Raw genomic sequence first — 16,350 nt, forward strand, 5'->3', positions numbered from 1 at the left:
CTCGACATAGAGGTGTATAAAGGATTAATTATAGCAAAATAATCAGAGTGACATTTGTTGCTGCTTGTTCGAAATAAGCTGTTGGATTCTTGGCTCCAATGACGTTACTGCAACACGGAGAGCGTTTTTATTTCTAGCCAACAGCGGTACTTGTTTTTAATTGCCGTAACTGATGAAAATGTCTTTTCACACATATATGTAGTTGCAAATGGAATTAAAATTTTTTTGCCCTCTTCACTCAGCACTTGGTACTCACTTTTTACGGAAAGCCAAAAATGAGATCTTGTTAGGGACAAGTGGAATTTACCTTTGAGACTGTCGAATGATAGATTGATTAGGCTTTCTTTTTCTTTCATGTTCAAATTACTATCCTCGATTTTCACCGAAAATGGATCTATTATCCACGTATTTCCGTGTCTGGGATCCTCTTCCTTTGGGTAATAACGACCAAAAGAGTCAGTGAGCAATTGTAAGTGCAATCGAACAAGAGTTATTACCTGTCGGTTGACATCCTCCTGTTTCATATAATCATCAAAATTTGGGAACGTTTGCAGATCTTCTTCAGCCAAACGCATTTGCCACAGCAAATCTTCCTTTTAAATGCATCCATTTTGCCTCGCAGTGTGAACACATCCGTAAGCTGTCCTTGCAAGGACGTGTTCAGCTCGTTTAACAGAGAAAAAATATCTGCCAGGTATGCAAGCTTGGCTAGCCAATCATTGTCGGACAAGAGATCATGGAACCTAGAATTATTTTTCAGTTGCCCTTGTGTCTTTAAACCCAATAACAACAACAACAGCTGGAAGAATAACTTGACTTCTTGGTGCAGGTCGAACAATCAGGTTAGTACTTTGCCCCTCGACAGCCATCTCACCTCAGCGTGAAGAAGAACATGAGTATGTTGAGAGCCCATTTCTTCACAAAGTGCCTCAAATATTCAAGAATTGAGCACTTTGTGGCGAATTTTGTTTTTATTTTATTTTTGGCTGATGCTGCATAAGCTTGCTTTCTTGCATCATATGCCTCTACTAATGCTAATACTAACCTATAGAGATGCATCGAAAGCTATCTGATAGAAGGACAACAGTCAACACCATACAGGAAAGTCTCCCAAACATACAGAGGCTGCTCCCTTGGCCCACTATTGTGGAATATTCTCCTTGATGAATTCATTTCTTCGACTGGACCTGGGGAAGTCACAACCCAGGCCTACACTCGATACTCTGGATCGCCTCCAGGAATGGGCCACACTGCACAATTTGAAAATATGAGCAGACAAAACTAAACCTATAATTAGAGGCTTCTCAACCCAAACTGGCCACTGAGATTCAAAATTGATGGCAAAACAATAATTAGTGATCCAGCTCAAAAACCTTGGCATGATGCTTGATTCCAAGCTTTCCTTCTTACCGCACTTGAAGTATCTGCAAACTAAAATCAGGAATTACTCTGCCTTGGTCGCCCGAGTCAGCTATTGAGACTTGGGCCTTAATCAATGCAATATCCTGAAAGAGGCCTCTGAGGTCGGGAAAACTCATGTCTAAAAATATATATAAATTCATACACCGACCATTGAATAAAGTTTAAAATTTAATATGACTACAATCTTTACACAAAAATATTTACAATAATGAATTGCGGAATGCTAAAAACTGTAATAAAAGATCATTTACAATAAAATTTGCTAAAATATAAAACATTAAAAGCGCTAAAAACCTGAAGCTTTCGGGAGCGTCAGCTCCCTTCTTCAACAGTGAAATGACTTCCTGCAACATCTCCTTAAGTAGCAGGCTCACGGTACCTCCACACGTGGTATTTCTCCACGTGGTTCAATCGGCACATGGTCAGAACTGGAAGCGGAAATGTCTCGGGAACGTGGCAAAGAAAATCGTTCATCTGACCTTAATATAATTGTTTCAAAGATAGGATTAATACGTATACCTCTATCTCTATTGATGGTATTCCTACTGGATGAACTAATCTGTAAACCCTCGAGCCATTTACGCTCCCAGTATCCATGTGTACGATCCAAAATAATAGCGTCCTCCGGGGAGATTTGATGCTGCTTCTCCCAAAAATGTTCGGCCACAGCAGACTTGTATTCAGCGGTTCTTATGGCATTTAAATGTTCCCCCAGACGATCCCTGAGCCGTCGTTGTGGGGGAAACAAAACGACGGCTCAGGGATCGTCTGGGGGAACATTTAAATGCCATAAGAACCGCTGAATACAACAAGTCTGCTGTGGCCGAACATTTTTGGGAGAAGCAGCATCAAATCTCCCCGGAGGACACTATTATTTTGGATCGTGCACATGGATACTGGGAGCGTAAATGGCTCGAGGGTTTACAGATTAGTTCATCCAGTAGGAATACCATCAATAGAGATAGAGGTATACGTATTAATCCTATCTTTGAAACAATTATATTAAGGTCGGATGAACGATTTTCTTTGCCACATTCCCGAGACATTTCCGCTTCCAGTTCTGACCATGTGCCGATTGAACCACGTGGAGAAATACCATGTGTGGAGGTACTGTGAGCCTGCTACTTAAGGAGATGTTGCAGGAAGTCATTTCACTGTTGAAGAAGGGAGCTGACGCTCCCGAAAGCTTCAGGTTTTTAGCGCTTTTAATGTTTTATATTTTAGCAAATTTTATTGTAAATGATCTTTTATTACAGTTTTTAGCATTCCGCAATTCATTATTGTAAATATTTTTGTGTAAAGATTGTAGTCATTAAATTTTAAACTTTATTCAATGGTCGGTGTATGAATTTATATATATTTTTAGACTTAATCAATGCATGCTGGTCCTCTTTTATAAGGTCATGCTCTTACCAGTAATTACATACACAGCAGGGTTCTGGTACTCCAGAGCAATCACCAGTAACAACCAAAAGAAGCCATCAATCAGTGAAAGGAATATACCGCTGACCATCACCTGTGATTGCTCACGGTTAGCACCTACACCCTCCAAGTTCTTGCAGGTGCTCTCCACCTGGACCTGGAGATCATCCAACATTGGCTCCCAAATGTATATATCATAAGTGACATTGCCCAAGACTTCTCCATGGTTTTCCTCTGGACTGCAAACCACATTTCTGCTGACGGGCCATGGCTCAATCAAGGAAAAATTCACCTCTATGGGCATAATTGAGGACCCCGGTGATGAAGGAACCTAACACCATATCATGTATGAGTGCTCCACATGAGGACCTATGCTTAATTATGTTCTCTAGAATCAAGAATTTACCCTAAGGCCACAATCAGCTGCTTATCAATGAAGATGATTAAAGGTATCGTGCACTTTGCAAAAGTGCATGTTCACTCTGTGGAACACACTCCTGCCAAGACAACTAGATGACCAACCAAGACACTAGAAATCCAATGAAGACTATGCACCCATTCTGTGACCACTGCAATATGACCATCCTCTGAAAACACTCTGAAGTGACTCCAAAATAAAGTACAACTGGAAGACATACCCAACAGACTCTCCATGACAGACATTATGGATTTGATACGTGACTGTGACAACTAATTGGACTTTACATTTGAAAGAAAACTATACCTCACCTAGACTGAACTCTGCTGACCCTTCTGGGGGTAGGATCATGCTGACCCTGTCCTCGGACAAGGTAGGATCCATTGCTCAATGACCCATTCTAGCTCACTTGCGATCCACATCGAACTCCCTTGATTGGTGACTTCTGCTCCCAAATCCCTTTGCCACTTTTGTCTGATGGAGGTATATTCATTGTCCTGTGGAGATGCCTTTTCATACATCCTCCACACTCTAACTTTACCCTGTCCTTCTGTACATTCTCATACTCTAAACTTATCTACCATTTCTTTTAGGTTTCTTCACTAAAAGCTGAGGTGATTAGGTGTTGGAATCTTCCAGAGTACTTTGCAACCTCTACTGTCCTGGCCTGCCTCCACAGGTTGACAGACGGGCAATGGAGGGTCCCACCAGAGGGCTCTGTGGCTAAACAGCCAGAACACTACAAAATGCAAACTCACATGCAACAGTTTTACATCTCCAGCCTTTACAGAGTCTGTATAACTTCGCAGCGACACTAACGCAGAATTGGAGGAGATCTTCTGTGCTGCCTGACCCTCAACACTTTGTCTGAAAGGACCCGATGTAGCCGAGTGGTCAGGAGCGAGAGAGCTCACACTCTTCAAGTGAGTGGATCATGGTTCAAGCCCACAACTGGTAAATACGATTAACAATTATATTTATTATTTATTTTAAACTCTTCTGACTGGGTAGTTGTTCCAGAGTATAAACAAGTTTTTTTTTAAAACTTCATAAGATTCCCAAAATGTTGTATTTGTTTTTTAAAACTTCATAAGATTCCCAAAATGTTGTATTTGTGCCCCCCCCCACACACGCATTCATTTTACTGATTATTTTCAGGGCATTATATACTTCAATCACATCCCTCCCTAGGATGTCTAGTTACCAAGCTCTGCAGTCCCCACCTTCTAAGCCATTCTTTAAATGGCATTGAATGGCACACCCCCTTAATCTGGTTGCAACCCTTCTTGAACTTATTCCAAAATTTCTCTTTCTTAAGGGTGACCTACAGACCTGAACACAATATTCTAAATATTGTCTCACCATTGTCTTCTATAAGGGGGTAGTTACACAGTCAGATATAAAGTTTTCTGAGCAATGCAGACAGGCTGCCAGGACAGCTAATGGGGTTTTTTTTTTTTTTTTGATGATGTACAGGAATTTTGCTAGCAGGGATAAGGAGGTGATTATCCTGTTGTATAAGGCAGTGGTCAGGTCACATCTTGAGTACTGTATACTGGTCTGGAGGCCTAATTTTAGGAAGGATGTGGAGCTGCTGGAATGGGTACAGAGAAGATAAGAGACTGGTAAAGAGTGCTCTTACCAAGGAAGAGTTTCAGTTTTGTAAATTGCAGCATCTGGAGACTGCAAGAGCACCTGCAAGGTGACCTTGACTGAGGTGTTTAAAGCTTTGAATGGCTTGAGTAAACTCATGAGATTCTTTCTCTTGTTCAGACTATGCACAGGGGGGGGGGCATAAATCCAAATTGAAGAAGGATGGTTACAGAATACATGTGCAGAATTTTGCCTTTGGCCAACAGTTGGCTGATTGCTGGAACAAGCTTCCATACATTGTTGTGGAAGTGGATAGTTTGAATAAACTGAAGAACTAGATAAACCACTGGAGGGAATAGACAGGTGAAATAGGATTTTTATTATCTCTCTACATATTAAAAAAAGTATTCCTCCTAGTGATATTTATTAAAGCCAATGGGAGAAGAGAGCGAGGCAATTACGTCACTACAAATGCAATTAATTATTGACAACTGTTCACCAACCTCGTGCATGTGCTTCACTGTCTAACATTTGACGTTCCATTGTAATGTTTTTGTTTTTTTTTTTTGTATATTAATAAATATTGTATATTTGTACAAATATTTTGGTAATTTGTAAATATTTTAAATATTCGTATTGTTTGTAGTTTAGTTAAAATGTTTCAGTCCCGCTCTTTCGGATACAACAATATTCCTCAAACTATGGGAACCCAAAGCAAAAGGCCTTTTCCTAAGTGACCTATGCGAACACAGGTAAATAATTACATAGTGATATTTATTCAACCTTGAAAATGCCTTGCACTACAAATGCACAGGTAAATAATTACATAGGTCATTTCCTGATTGGATGTCGATCACAGTGACAGTGTTCTTTTTGTCTGGTGGTACTGGGGAACTCCCCAAACTCTGCGTTTTTACTCTGTGTAGAATATAATGCTCTGCATAAGGCCAGGGTGTGTGCTAGTGTGTGCATTTTCTAAAGTATTATATCTGTGAAGTGTGGGTTGTGTTGTTCCCCTGGTCACTTAGCCTGGGGGGGGGCTGTAGAGAGTTACTAACAACCCAAGTTTCCATTACTGCCGCCACGGGGAAGTGGGCCAGGGCACATTAGGAGAGAAGAAAGCTCTGGTGGGGGTGAACCTTGCGGTAGCCTAGGCATCCAAGGAGATGCCCAAAAAAAAAATTATTGGAAAGGAGATAATGGGGAGATAGGAAGATGGTGGGATAAAAGGGGTAGAGAAACAGAGGAGGTAGTGTTGAGGTCCCCTAACTATCTTCCCTTTTAAATCAGGCACTCGCCTGATTTAAAAGGGGACACAGTAAGGGGGCTCTGGTAAGGACATCCATTTTGGTCCAGAGGGTGGGAGTTGAAATTGGGTGGTGGGGTGAGCCACCATGCAAAAGGGGGTAGAGGCCACAGGTGGGGAAGGGGAAAGACAACCACCCCAGGTGGTAGGAATAAAAGAACATAGGGAAAGAGATTCCTATGATGGAGCATGCTTTTTGCAGCTCTGTCCCACACTGGCCTGGGGGTTACCTTAATGGCCAGTGTCAGCATCCCACATCATGTCAGCTAGAAAAAGCTACAGCATGGTGTCAGCTTGGATAACCATGAGGCCCCTGAGGGCCTGCATAGCCATCAGTCTGTCCGGTGAAGAGGCTAAGATAGAACATGCAATTAATAATAACTTTCATTCATACACAAATTTACTTTTTATAGTTTTTTCTTACACTTTCTATTTTCCTTTATATATTAGATTAGATTTCGATCAGTGTGTTTCGACATGTGTCTTTTATGTAGAAAACATTTGACTTAATACATCATACCTCTACATATTACGTAGAAAAGTGTGCACAGGGGTTGGCGAGCAGAGCCCCCTAGTTATTATTATTTTTTTTTTTTTTGGGTGATGTGGTATAAGCTTGCTTTCTTGCATCATTTGCCACTACTAATACATAAGATTATTTCCCTATTTGCGAAGGTCCTAAATATCACAGACAGCATCACCACATTCCTTCATGGACTTTTGTGATGAGTGCGGTTCCACAGGGGTCAGTGTTGAGTCCCTTATTGTTTTTAATATTTATTAATGATACTGATTTAGGCATTAAGTTTGTCTAAGTTTGACAATAATACAAAAAGGTGAGCCTAGTGGTTAATGACAGTAATCAGGGTTTGCTACTTCAAACAGATCTGGATGAACTAAGCAGATGCGCTGGATAATAGGAATTGAGGTTTAACAAACAGTGACAAATGCAAGGTACATTTAGTTAGCAGTAATCCCAGAATAATGTACAATTTGGGTAGCACCAGACTGAAGGTAATTGATAAGGAAAAAGACCTGTGGGTATTTATATAATCTGATGTGAAATTCTGAGCTGTGCAAAGAGACTGCTAGAACAGTCCACGAGATTCTGTTAATGATACAGAAGCTTTGCCAGCAGGGACATCATGTGAGGGTTGTAGGGACATCATGTCAGATAAATGCTACAAAGTAGCATTTATCCTATTGTGCAAGGCAATGATTAGGCTGTATCTGAACACTGCATGCAAGTTTAGAAGCCTCACTGTAGGAAGTACATTAATCTGTTGGAAAGGGCACAGAGAAAAACAAGATTAATTAGCAATAGAAAAGTAATTCCTACCAAGAAAGACTGGGGTTCCGTTAATTGCCACCTTTGGAAATTAACACTTGTGTGACCTAATTGAAGTGTATTGTCAGCCATGAACTCCTCTACTGTTTGTGGTGTTCTAGGGTATGGCCGTAAAGCTATAGCCAGACTAGGCGTAACTAATACCTTTTGTTCTTAGTGTAGTTAAGACATTTTTGGCTATCTTATTATAACTTAACATGTTCGCCTAATGGTATTGTCTGGTGTCAATTTTCTGTTTTCGTCTCGTGGTATTATAGGACAAAATCTCGTATACCCTTAGAATAGGGAAGGAGAAGTTCACTTCCCTTTTCCATCCCGCAGTTTGGATTTTAGTGTTGCGATTAACATTGAGCAATTATGCAAATAATTTACTCAGCGGCGCAATAAACTTTTAATCATACTTTAACACTAAATCTATTGCTTTTCGGTTGAATGAGAGGTTTTGGAAGAGAAAGGAAAAACATTTATAACACAAAACATAACATGAGTTATTACAAGAAAGAACATACACACTTCATTCTTTCCATTAATGTAGGCATAATATGACACTTCCTGCTTGCCAAAATATTTAAGTAATCTATAGACAAATTGCGTTTTACACTTAAAATACAAATTCTATGTCACTTGCAAGACTAACCCCAGAGAAATGTACCAACTGTGTGGTACTACACTTAAGGTGGTAGAAAATGAAAAAGAAACCATTTTATCATCATGCTTATAGACACTTTCATACTTGTATAATTTTGACCTACCAGCTTGAGATGATGCACTGGTCCAATCAGCAAGCAATTCCTGATTCCTCAGTCAATTCTGACAACTCTGGGTGTTGTCTCATCAGAAGTCTAATTCTTCCTCGGGTGCAGCTCACTGGATCTCCTTGTCGGAACTCTTAGTCTTTACCACACCTTTTCTCGCTCTTAACCTTCTCTCCTCTGGCTCGCGAGGAACTGTTTTTATGTCCCAAGTTCTCCCAAACTGATTATTCAACACTCATTCTCATTGGGGAGATCCAAGTCTTAAGACACTCGGTCAGCACGTGATGGAATCTTAGTCAAAGGGGTAACTAGTTATTCCCTCACCACGGCATGTATCGAATATCCCTACAACGCATGTACCCACTCTTCCATATCTCCTTTTAAGGCAAATATAAAGCTACAGAATACATCTATACATTTATTAGTTAAGAAACACATAAAAACCAAGGAAGTGAAGCCAGTCGACATCGCCGGACAGTGCAGTGTTGAGTCAGTTTGGTGTGACATAAGCATTGGGAGATCAAAATTGAGAGTAGGAGTGTGCTATAGGCCTAATGACTCTGATGAGTATAATAAGGAACTGTACAGGGAAATAGAGTGGGCCAGTAAATCAGAGAGTCTTATAATGGGAGATTTTAATTTCCCAGATATTGACTGGAATTTGGGGGCTGGTTACTCACACACTAGCAGGGCTTTTGTGGATTTATTGGATGATTGTTTTCTACATCAGCATGTTCAGGAGGCAACTAGAGGGAGTAATACTCTTGATTTGATTATCAGCAGTGATTCTTCATGCATTAAGAATCTGCAGATAAATGAACCACTAGGTGGCAGTGATCACAGTGTGCTGAAGTGAGATTTACTCAAAGAGGTAACTACCATTAGGGGGTAAAGGGAAGGGTTATTGCTTCCGTAAAGGCGACTACGATGGGCTGAGACAGTATTTAAATTCTATACAGTGGGACCAACTGATGATGTTACCGACAGCAAATTCAAAATGGGAAGCATTCAAAGAACTTATCTTGGAAGCTACTAGGCTTTACATACCAACTAAGAAATATTGTTCAAGGTTTAGGCCAAAATGGATGTCAGATGAACTAATGAGGCATATGGCAGAGAAGAAAAATGCATGGGATACTTACAAATTAACACATGACACAGAAGCCTATGATAGATACAAGTTGATATGCAACCAAGTTACAAAGGAGGTTAGGCAGGCGAAGGCAGATTACGAGAAATCCTTGGCAAGGGATGCAAAGAAAAACAGCAAAGAGTTCTTTACTTATGTAAACTCTAGAAGGAAGGGGATGAATCAGATTGGTCCACTTGATGTTGATGGGTCAACTGTTGATGATCCTGCTCAGGTAGCTAACAAACTAAATGAATATTTTGCATCGACATTCACACATGAGGAGTTATTCAGCAAGGGGAATGCCAGAGGTGTATTCAACTCTAGCAGTAAGCTACAGAATCTTGAAATAACTGGGAGTAAAGTGGAGGGAGGAGAAACTGTTGAAGATAAACACAAGAAAGGCACCCGGGGTGGATGGGATCTATCCAGTTATATTAAAGGAGGCAGCAAAGGAAGTAAGCAAACCCTTAGCCATAATTATGAGAGCTTCCTTGGACTCAGGGGAGGTACCCATAGACTGGAAATGTGCAAATGTGACCCCAATTCACAAAGGAGAATCAAAGGCTGACACAAGTAATTATAGACCTGTGAGCTTAACTTCTGTTCCAGGAAAATTAATGGAGGCACTGGTTAAAGAAGCACTGCAGGATCATTTAGACAAGACTTCAGTTATAGCTCAGACACAGCATGGTTTTGTTAAGGAGAAGTCTTGCCTGACCAACTTGATTGGATACTATGATGCAGTCACAAAAGAACTGGATGCAGGGAATAACTTTGATATTATATACTTGGATCTTAGAAAGGCTTTTGATACTGTTGCACATGGAAGACTGCTACACAAATTGGAGCAGTGTGACATTGGAGGCAAATTGCTGCTATGGATAAAGGGGTGGTTGAGGGGGAGAAGACAGAGAGTGGTAATCAATGGACACTGCTCATCGTGGACTAATGTTATTAGTGGAGTCCCTCAGGGCTCAGTGTTGGGTCCATTATTGTTTTCTGTATTTATAAATGATATTGATGATGGTATATCAAGCTTAATGTCCAAGTTTGCAGATGATACAAAGGTTGGCAGGGTTGTCAAGGACACTACTGACACCATGCTGCTGCAACAGGATCTGGAAAGGTTGAGCAGATGGGCTGAGAGGTGGCAAATGAAGTTTAACATTGACAAATGTAAAGTACTACACATGGGAAACAGCAACTCCAGAGCAACGTATCAACTCTGTGGTACTACACTGACAGTGGTAGAGAATGAAAGGGACTTGGGGGTGATTGTGCAGGCAGATATGAAGTTCTCTGAGCAGTGCAGACGGGCTGCAAGAGTAGCTCATGGAGTATTGTCAATGATATACAGGAATTTTTCCAGCAGGGATAAGGAGGTGATTATTCCATTGTATAAGGCAATGGTCAGGCCACACCTAGAGTACTGTATACAGGTCTGGAGGCCTCATTTCAAGAAGGATGTAGAGCTGCTGGAACGAGTACAGAGAAGGGCAACAAGATTAGTGAATGGAACAAAGGGGTGCTCTCACAAAGAAAGGCTTAAGTTTTGCAAATTACAGTGTCTGGAGACTAGGCACCAGCGAGGTGATCTGATAGAGGTGTATAAAGCCTTGAATGGTTTAAGCATGCTCAATGCTGATGGGATTCTTCCTCTAGCTCAGAAAAATCACCTGAGAGGGCATAAATTCAAATTGAGGAAAGACAGATGTAGGATAGACGTGCGGAAATTTGCCTTTAGCCAGCGGGTGGTTGGTTGGTGGAACAGACTTCCATCCCTTGTGGTGGAGGTTGATAGCCTAAATAAGTTTAAGGCTCAGCTGGACAGGTATTTTGAACAAACAGAGGGGTGAAGTGGAAGTGGGTTTTTTTTTTTTTTTTTGGCTGATGCTGCATAAGCTTGCTTTCTTGCATCAAATGCCTCTACTGCTAATGCTAATGCATCAGCCAAAAAAAAAAAAAAAACCTTCCACTTCACCCCTCCATTCGTTTGAAATACCTGTCCAGCCTTAAATTTATTTAAGCTAACAACTTCCACAACAAGGGATGGAAGTCTGTTCCACCAACCAACTACCTGCTGGCTAAAAGCAAATTTCCGCACATCTAGCCTACATCTGTCTTTCCTCAATTTTAATTTATTTAATTTTATGATATTTATTAAAGAAGTTAAGTATTTTCGCTTAATTATTCCCTCATGTAAGAAAATATATCAACTATGTTCTACAAATAAAAATTAATGAAAATTCTTAAATATAATTTTCATTATTATATTTAAGAATTTTATCAAGCCCATTTCAATTTGTTGCTCATATATGAAGAGCCAAATAACAGTGTAGCCCTATCAAAATTAAAAGTTTTACATCAGTATAATAGGTCCATAACATGATCTAGTTCAAGTTCAGTTCATTAGTAACATCCAGTATTTAAACAAACAGTAATACTAAAATATTAGAGTAAGCCCTCGATTTTAGAGACTAATGGAGGAAGAGTGTCGGTTATTGCCAAATGCCTGTGTATTCTAAAGGTGTTTTTTCCCCACCAAGATCATTTGTAATCCAAAAACAGACTGGGATGTTTGTCACTGAGAGTCATCAGTTCCCAGTTTTTCCTATCTCATAAGCACACTCGGTATACACTCTGGTCCCAGTCAAATTTTTTCTGTTAAATACAAAATCTGCAAAATCAAGGGTTTATTACATATACAGTCGATTCCGGTTATTTGGGCCACATCGGGTCTAGTGCATTTTGGCCCGATTAAGCGGCTGCCCCAATTATCCGAAGTTTCACATAAATAGTTAAAAATACAATTTACCCTCCCCCCCTTTACAATTAGTTCACTGTACAATCAAATCACGTTACGACGAACTCACCACAGTAAAATACCGTTCACTATACGATGTGTAGTAAGCGCCGGTCGTTGTAATTACGTTTGTGAACTGAATTTTAATTCTATTAAACAGCGATTCTAATTAGTAAAGATATATTAAGCACAATATTTACTCTTGATTAGCTTACCAATTAAAAAATTAAATGATACGTGAAAATCGGAAGAATATACGTGATAATTGGAATAATTAATACGTACTGTAATATGTACATACTAACTAGTTGACATTTCTGTTCACTGACATTTTTGGGTGGGGGTTAAAATTTAAAACAGTAAAAAGATAAGCAATCAATAACAAAGAACACGGCACACACAGATTACAAGTTAAACAACACGCGAAAGTGAGAACCGAGTAACAAATTACGAAGCTTTAAAAATAGGAATGAAGAGAAGATTCTGAAAATTATTTTTTTTATATGATTAAAGATTTCATGGAAGTGTAAACACATTTCACCATAATAACCCACAGAATTCCAGCTGTCGGTATTATCGCAAATTCAGTAAGATCGAGTTTACTGTACGTTTATGATAGATTTCACTAACAGAAAAGCCCAATAAACAGGTGACTGCTAATTGGTTTTATTGTTTTATGGTTGTGACCTCCAGAAATCCGAACTACATGGTACGGTTGGAGACAATCGTAGGGTAACTCCAGTGCTGAGGTCTCCTGCACCGATTAAACGGCATCTTGTCCCAATTAAGCGAAGTAAACCCTGGCTATTTTCTCGATTGGTTTTTGTTTTTTAAGATTTGCCCCAAATAAACGGCTGCCCCGATTAACCGGTGGCCCAAATAACCGGAATCCACTGTATATATAAATAAATAAAATTTTCTGTTTATACTCCAGGACAACCACATATGGTCAAGAGTTCACAAGACAGAGAATAAAAGAACATTTCTGTATTTAATAATTACATGGCTTGAACCACAGTCACTCAAAGTACAAGCACTTTTATACCCTGGCACTTGACCACTCAGCTACAGAGGCCTATTCACTCTTTACGCTAACCACCAGCTACCCCCACAGAAATTTATCATTCTTACTGCAAGACAACTTTTCCCCTCTCCTTGTCAATATACATTTTTAAACTAACCTCTCCATTACATCATATGACACTATTCATACCGGATTACTGCAAATATTGCTTTTTATTTATTGGCTAGATAAACATTACATTACCCAAAATTACATCCCCATTTTTAATTACAGCTTAGTTCATAAATTTGCACAATAATTTTAATAAATTAACACAGACATTACCTGGTTTCAACTGTAGACAGCATTTCTTCACTTCTGCTTCAGTTGGGTTCTGTCCCAGTGCTCTTAGTACATCTCCTAGCTGAGAAATTGCTATTTTCCCATCTCCCCGATTATCAAATAAAGAAAATGCATCTTGGAATTCTGCCAAATACATAGAGTATATAAAGTTTATATGCTGAATATCTGACAATTTTATAAAACAAGCATTCTATATTATATTGAAATTGTTAGAGAATAGAAAAAAATTAAACATTTCAGACTAATAATGTCATTTGAATTAAATTTTCCCATTGATAATCAAGTTTACACCAAATAACTGTTTAACATCTTTGAGAGTAACAATCCCAGTAAAAGATTTCTGTTCACAAGACAGAGAATACAAGAACATTTCTGTATTTGGTAATTACATGGTATTAGCATAGGCACATGATGCAATAAAGCAAGCTTATATAGCATCAACCAAAAAAAAAAAAAAAAAAAAAAAAACTTATTTCACCCATCCACTCGCTCCAAATGTTTGTCAAGTTCTGCCTTGAATCTATTTAAGCTATCAACTTCTACAACGACAGATGGAAATTTGTTCCAGCAATCAACCACCTGCTGGCTAAAGGCAAATTTCTGCACATCTATCCTACAACTGTCTTTCCTCAATTTGAATTTATGCCCTCTCAGGCAATTATTCTCAGCAAGAGGAAGAATCCCATCCGCATTGAGCATGCTCCAACCATTCAAGGCTTTATACACCTCAATCAGATCACCTCACAGGTGGCTAGTCTCCAGACACTGTAATTTGCAAAATTTAAGCCTTTCTTCGTAAGAGCAACCCTTTGTTCCATTCACTAACCTTATTGCCCTTCTCTGTACTCGTTCAAACAGCTCTACATCCTTCTTAAAATGAGGCCTCCAGACCTGTATACAGTACTCAAGGTGTGGCCTGACCATTGCCTTATACAAGTGGATAATCACCACCTTATCCCTGCTAGAAAAATTCCTGTATATCATTGACAAGACACCGTGAGCCACTCTTTCAGACTGTCTGGACTGCTCAGAAAACTTCATATCTGCCTGCACAATTACCTCCAGGTCCTTTTCATTCTCTACCACTGTCAGTGTGATACCACAGAATTGATCTGGGATTACTGCTTCCCATATGTAATACTTTACATTTGTCAATGTTACACTTCATTTGCCACCTTTCAGCCCATCTGCTCAACTTTTCTAGATCCTGTTGCAGCAATGTACCGTCATTAACAACCCTGCCAAACTTCTTACCGTCTGCAAACTTGGACATTAAGCTTGATATACCATTATCAATATCATTTATAAATACAGAAAACAACAATGGACCCAACACAACCCCGAGGGACCCCACTAATAATATTAGTCCATGAAGAGCAGTGTCCATTGATTACCACTCTGTCTTCTCCCACTCAACCGTCCCTTTATCCATAGCAGCAATTAGCCTCCAATGCCACACTGCTCCAATTTGTGTGGCAGCCTTCCATGTTAACAAGAGAGACTGCTTCTACAGGGATGGGATACACTTAAATAGAAAGGGTGCAAGAATATTTGTTGATGCTATCGAGGCAGTGTTAGGTGGGTCGGAAAACTGCTAGCTTGGGGGGATACAAGGACTAATAGATTAACAGTAGCCACTGGCAGAGGTGAAAGTGATTCTTGCACTGCTTCTATTGGAATGAGCAGAAGCCTGGAAAACAAGATGCAGGATATTTCAGAGACTGCTGGGAGTCATTGCGGTACAAGTAAACACATGGGTTGTGTTCGGGTAGCTAAGAATAGGAACAGGTGCATATATATTTGCGTGTACACCAATGCTAGGAGTTTGGTAAATAAATTTGATGAATTTGAGGTATTGCTCAAAGCATCAAAGGCAGATATTGTTGGGATATTAGAGATGTTGTGTCACACAGATATAAGGAATGCAGAACTTGAATTTGGGGAGTACAATGTCTACAGAAAGGATAGACAGGATAGGAAGGGAGGAGGGGGTTATGCTATTAGTTAAGAAACAAAATACAAGGAAGTAAAGCCAATCGACATTGCTGGACAGTGCAGTGTCGAGTCAGTTTGGTGTGACATAAGCATTGGGAGGTCAAAAATTGAGAGTAGGAGTATAGGAATAATGACTCTGATGAGTATAATAAGAAACTGTACAGGGAAATAGTGGACCAGTAAATCAGAGAGTCTTATAATGGGGGATTTTAATTTCTCAGATATTGACTAGAATTTTGTGGGTTCGTCACTCACACACTAGCAAGGCTTTTGTAGATTTATTGTATGATTGTTTTCTACATTAGCATGTTCGGGAGGCAACTAGAGGGAGTAATACTCTTGATTTGATTATCAGTAGTGATTCTTCATGCATTAAGAATCTGTAGATAAAGGAACCACTAGGTGGCAGTGATTATAGTGTGCTGAAGTGGGATTTACTCAAAGAGGTAACTACCATCAGGGGTAAAGGGAAGGGTTATTGCTTTCGTAAAGGAGACTATGATGGTCTGAGACAGTATTTAAATTCTATACAGTGGGACCAACTGATGATGTTACCAACAGCAAATTCAAAATGGGAAGCATTCAAAGAACATATATTGGAAGCTACTAGGCCTAAATGGATGTCAGATGATCTAATGAGACATATGGCAGTGAAGTAAAATGCATGGGATATATATATAAATTAACACATGACACAGAAGCCTATGATAGATATAAGTTGATCTGTAACCAAGTTACAAAGTAGTTTAGGCAGGCGAAGGCAGATTATAAGAAATCTTTGGCAAGGGAT

The 16,350-nt window shown here is 39.6% G+C and overlaps 1 protein-coding gene across 1 annotated transcript in view; it reads right to left on the bottom strand.

Moving 5' to 3' along the window:
- LOC150075234 (myosin-2 essential light chain-like) overlaps positions 1 to 16,350 on the bottom strand; it is a 78,919-nt gene that overhangs the window by 32,975 nt on the left and 29,594 nt on the right. The window contains exon 3 of the mRNA XM_090388305.1: positions 13,548 to 13,688. Coding sequence (XP_090244431.1) covers positions 13,548 to 13,688 — 141 coding nt within the window. The remainder of the gene's footprint in view (positions 1 to 13,547; positions 13,689 to 16,350) is intronic.

This window comes from Mastigoproctus giganteus, chromosome 14 (genome assembly GCF_048544385.1).
Source record: "Mastigoproctus giganteus isolate SK-2022 chromosome 14, ASM4854438v1, whole genome shotgun sequence".
Classification (NCBI taxonomy): domain Eukaryota; kingdom Metazoa; phylum Arthropoda; class Arachnida; order Uropygi; family Thelyphonidae; genus Mastigoproctus; species Mastigoproctus giganteus.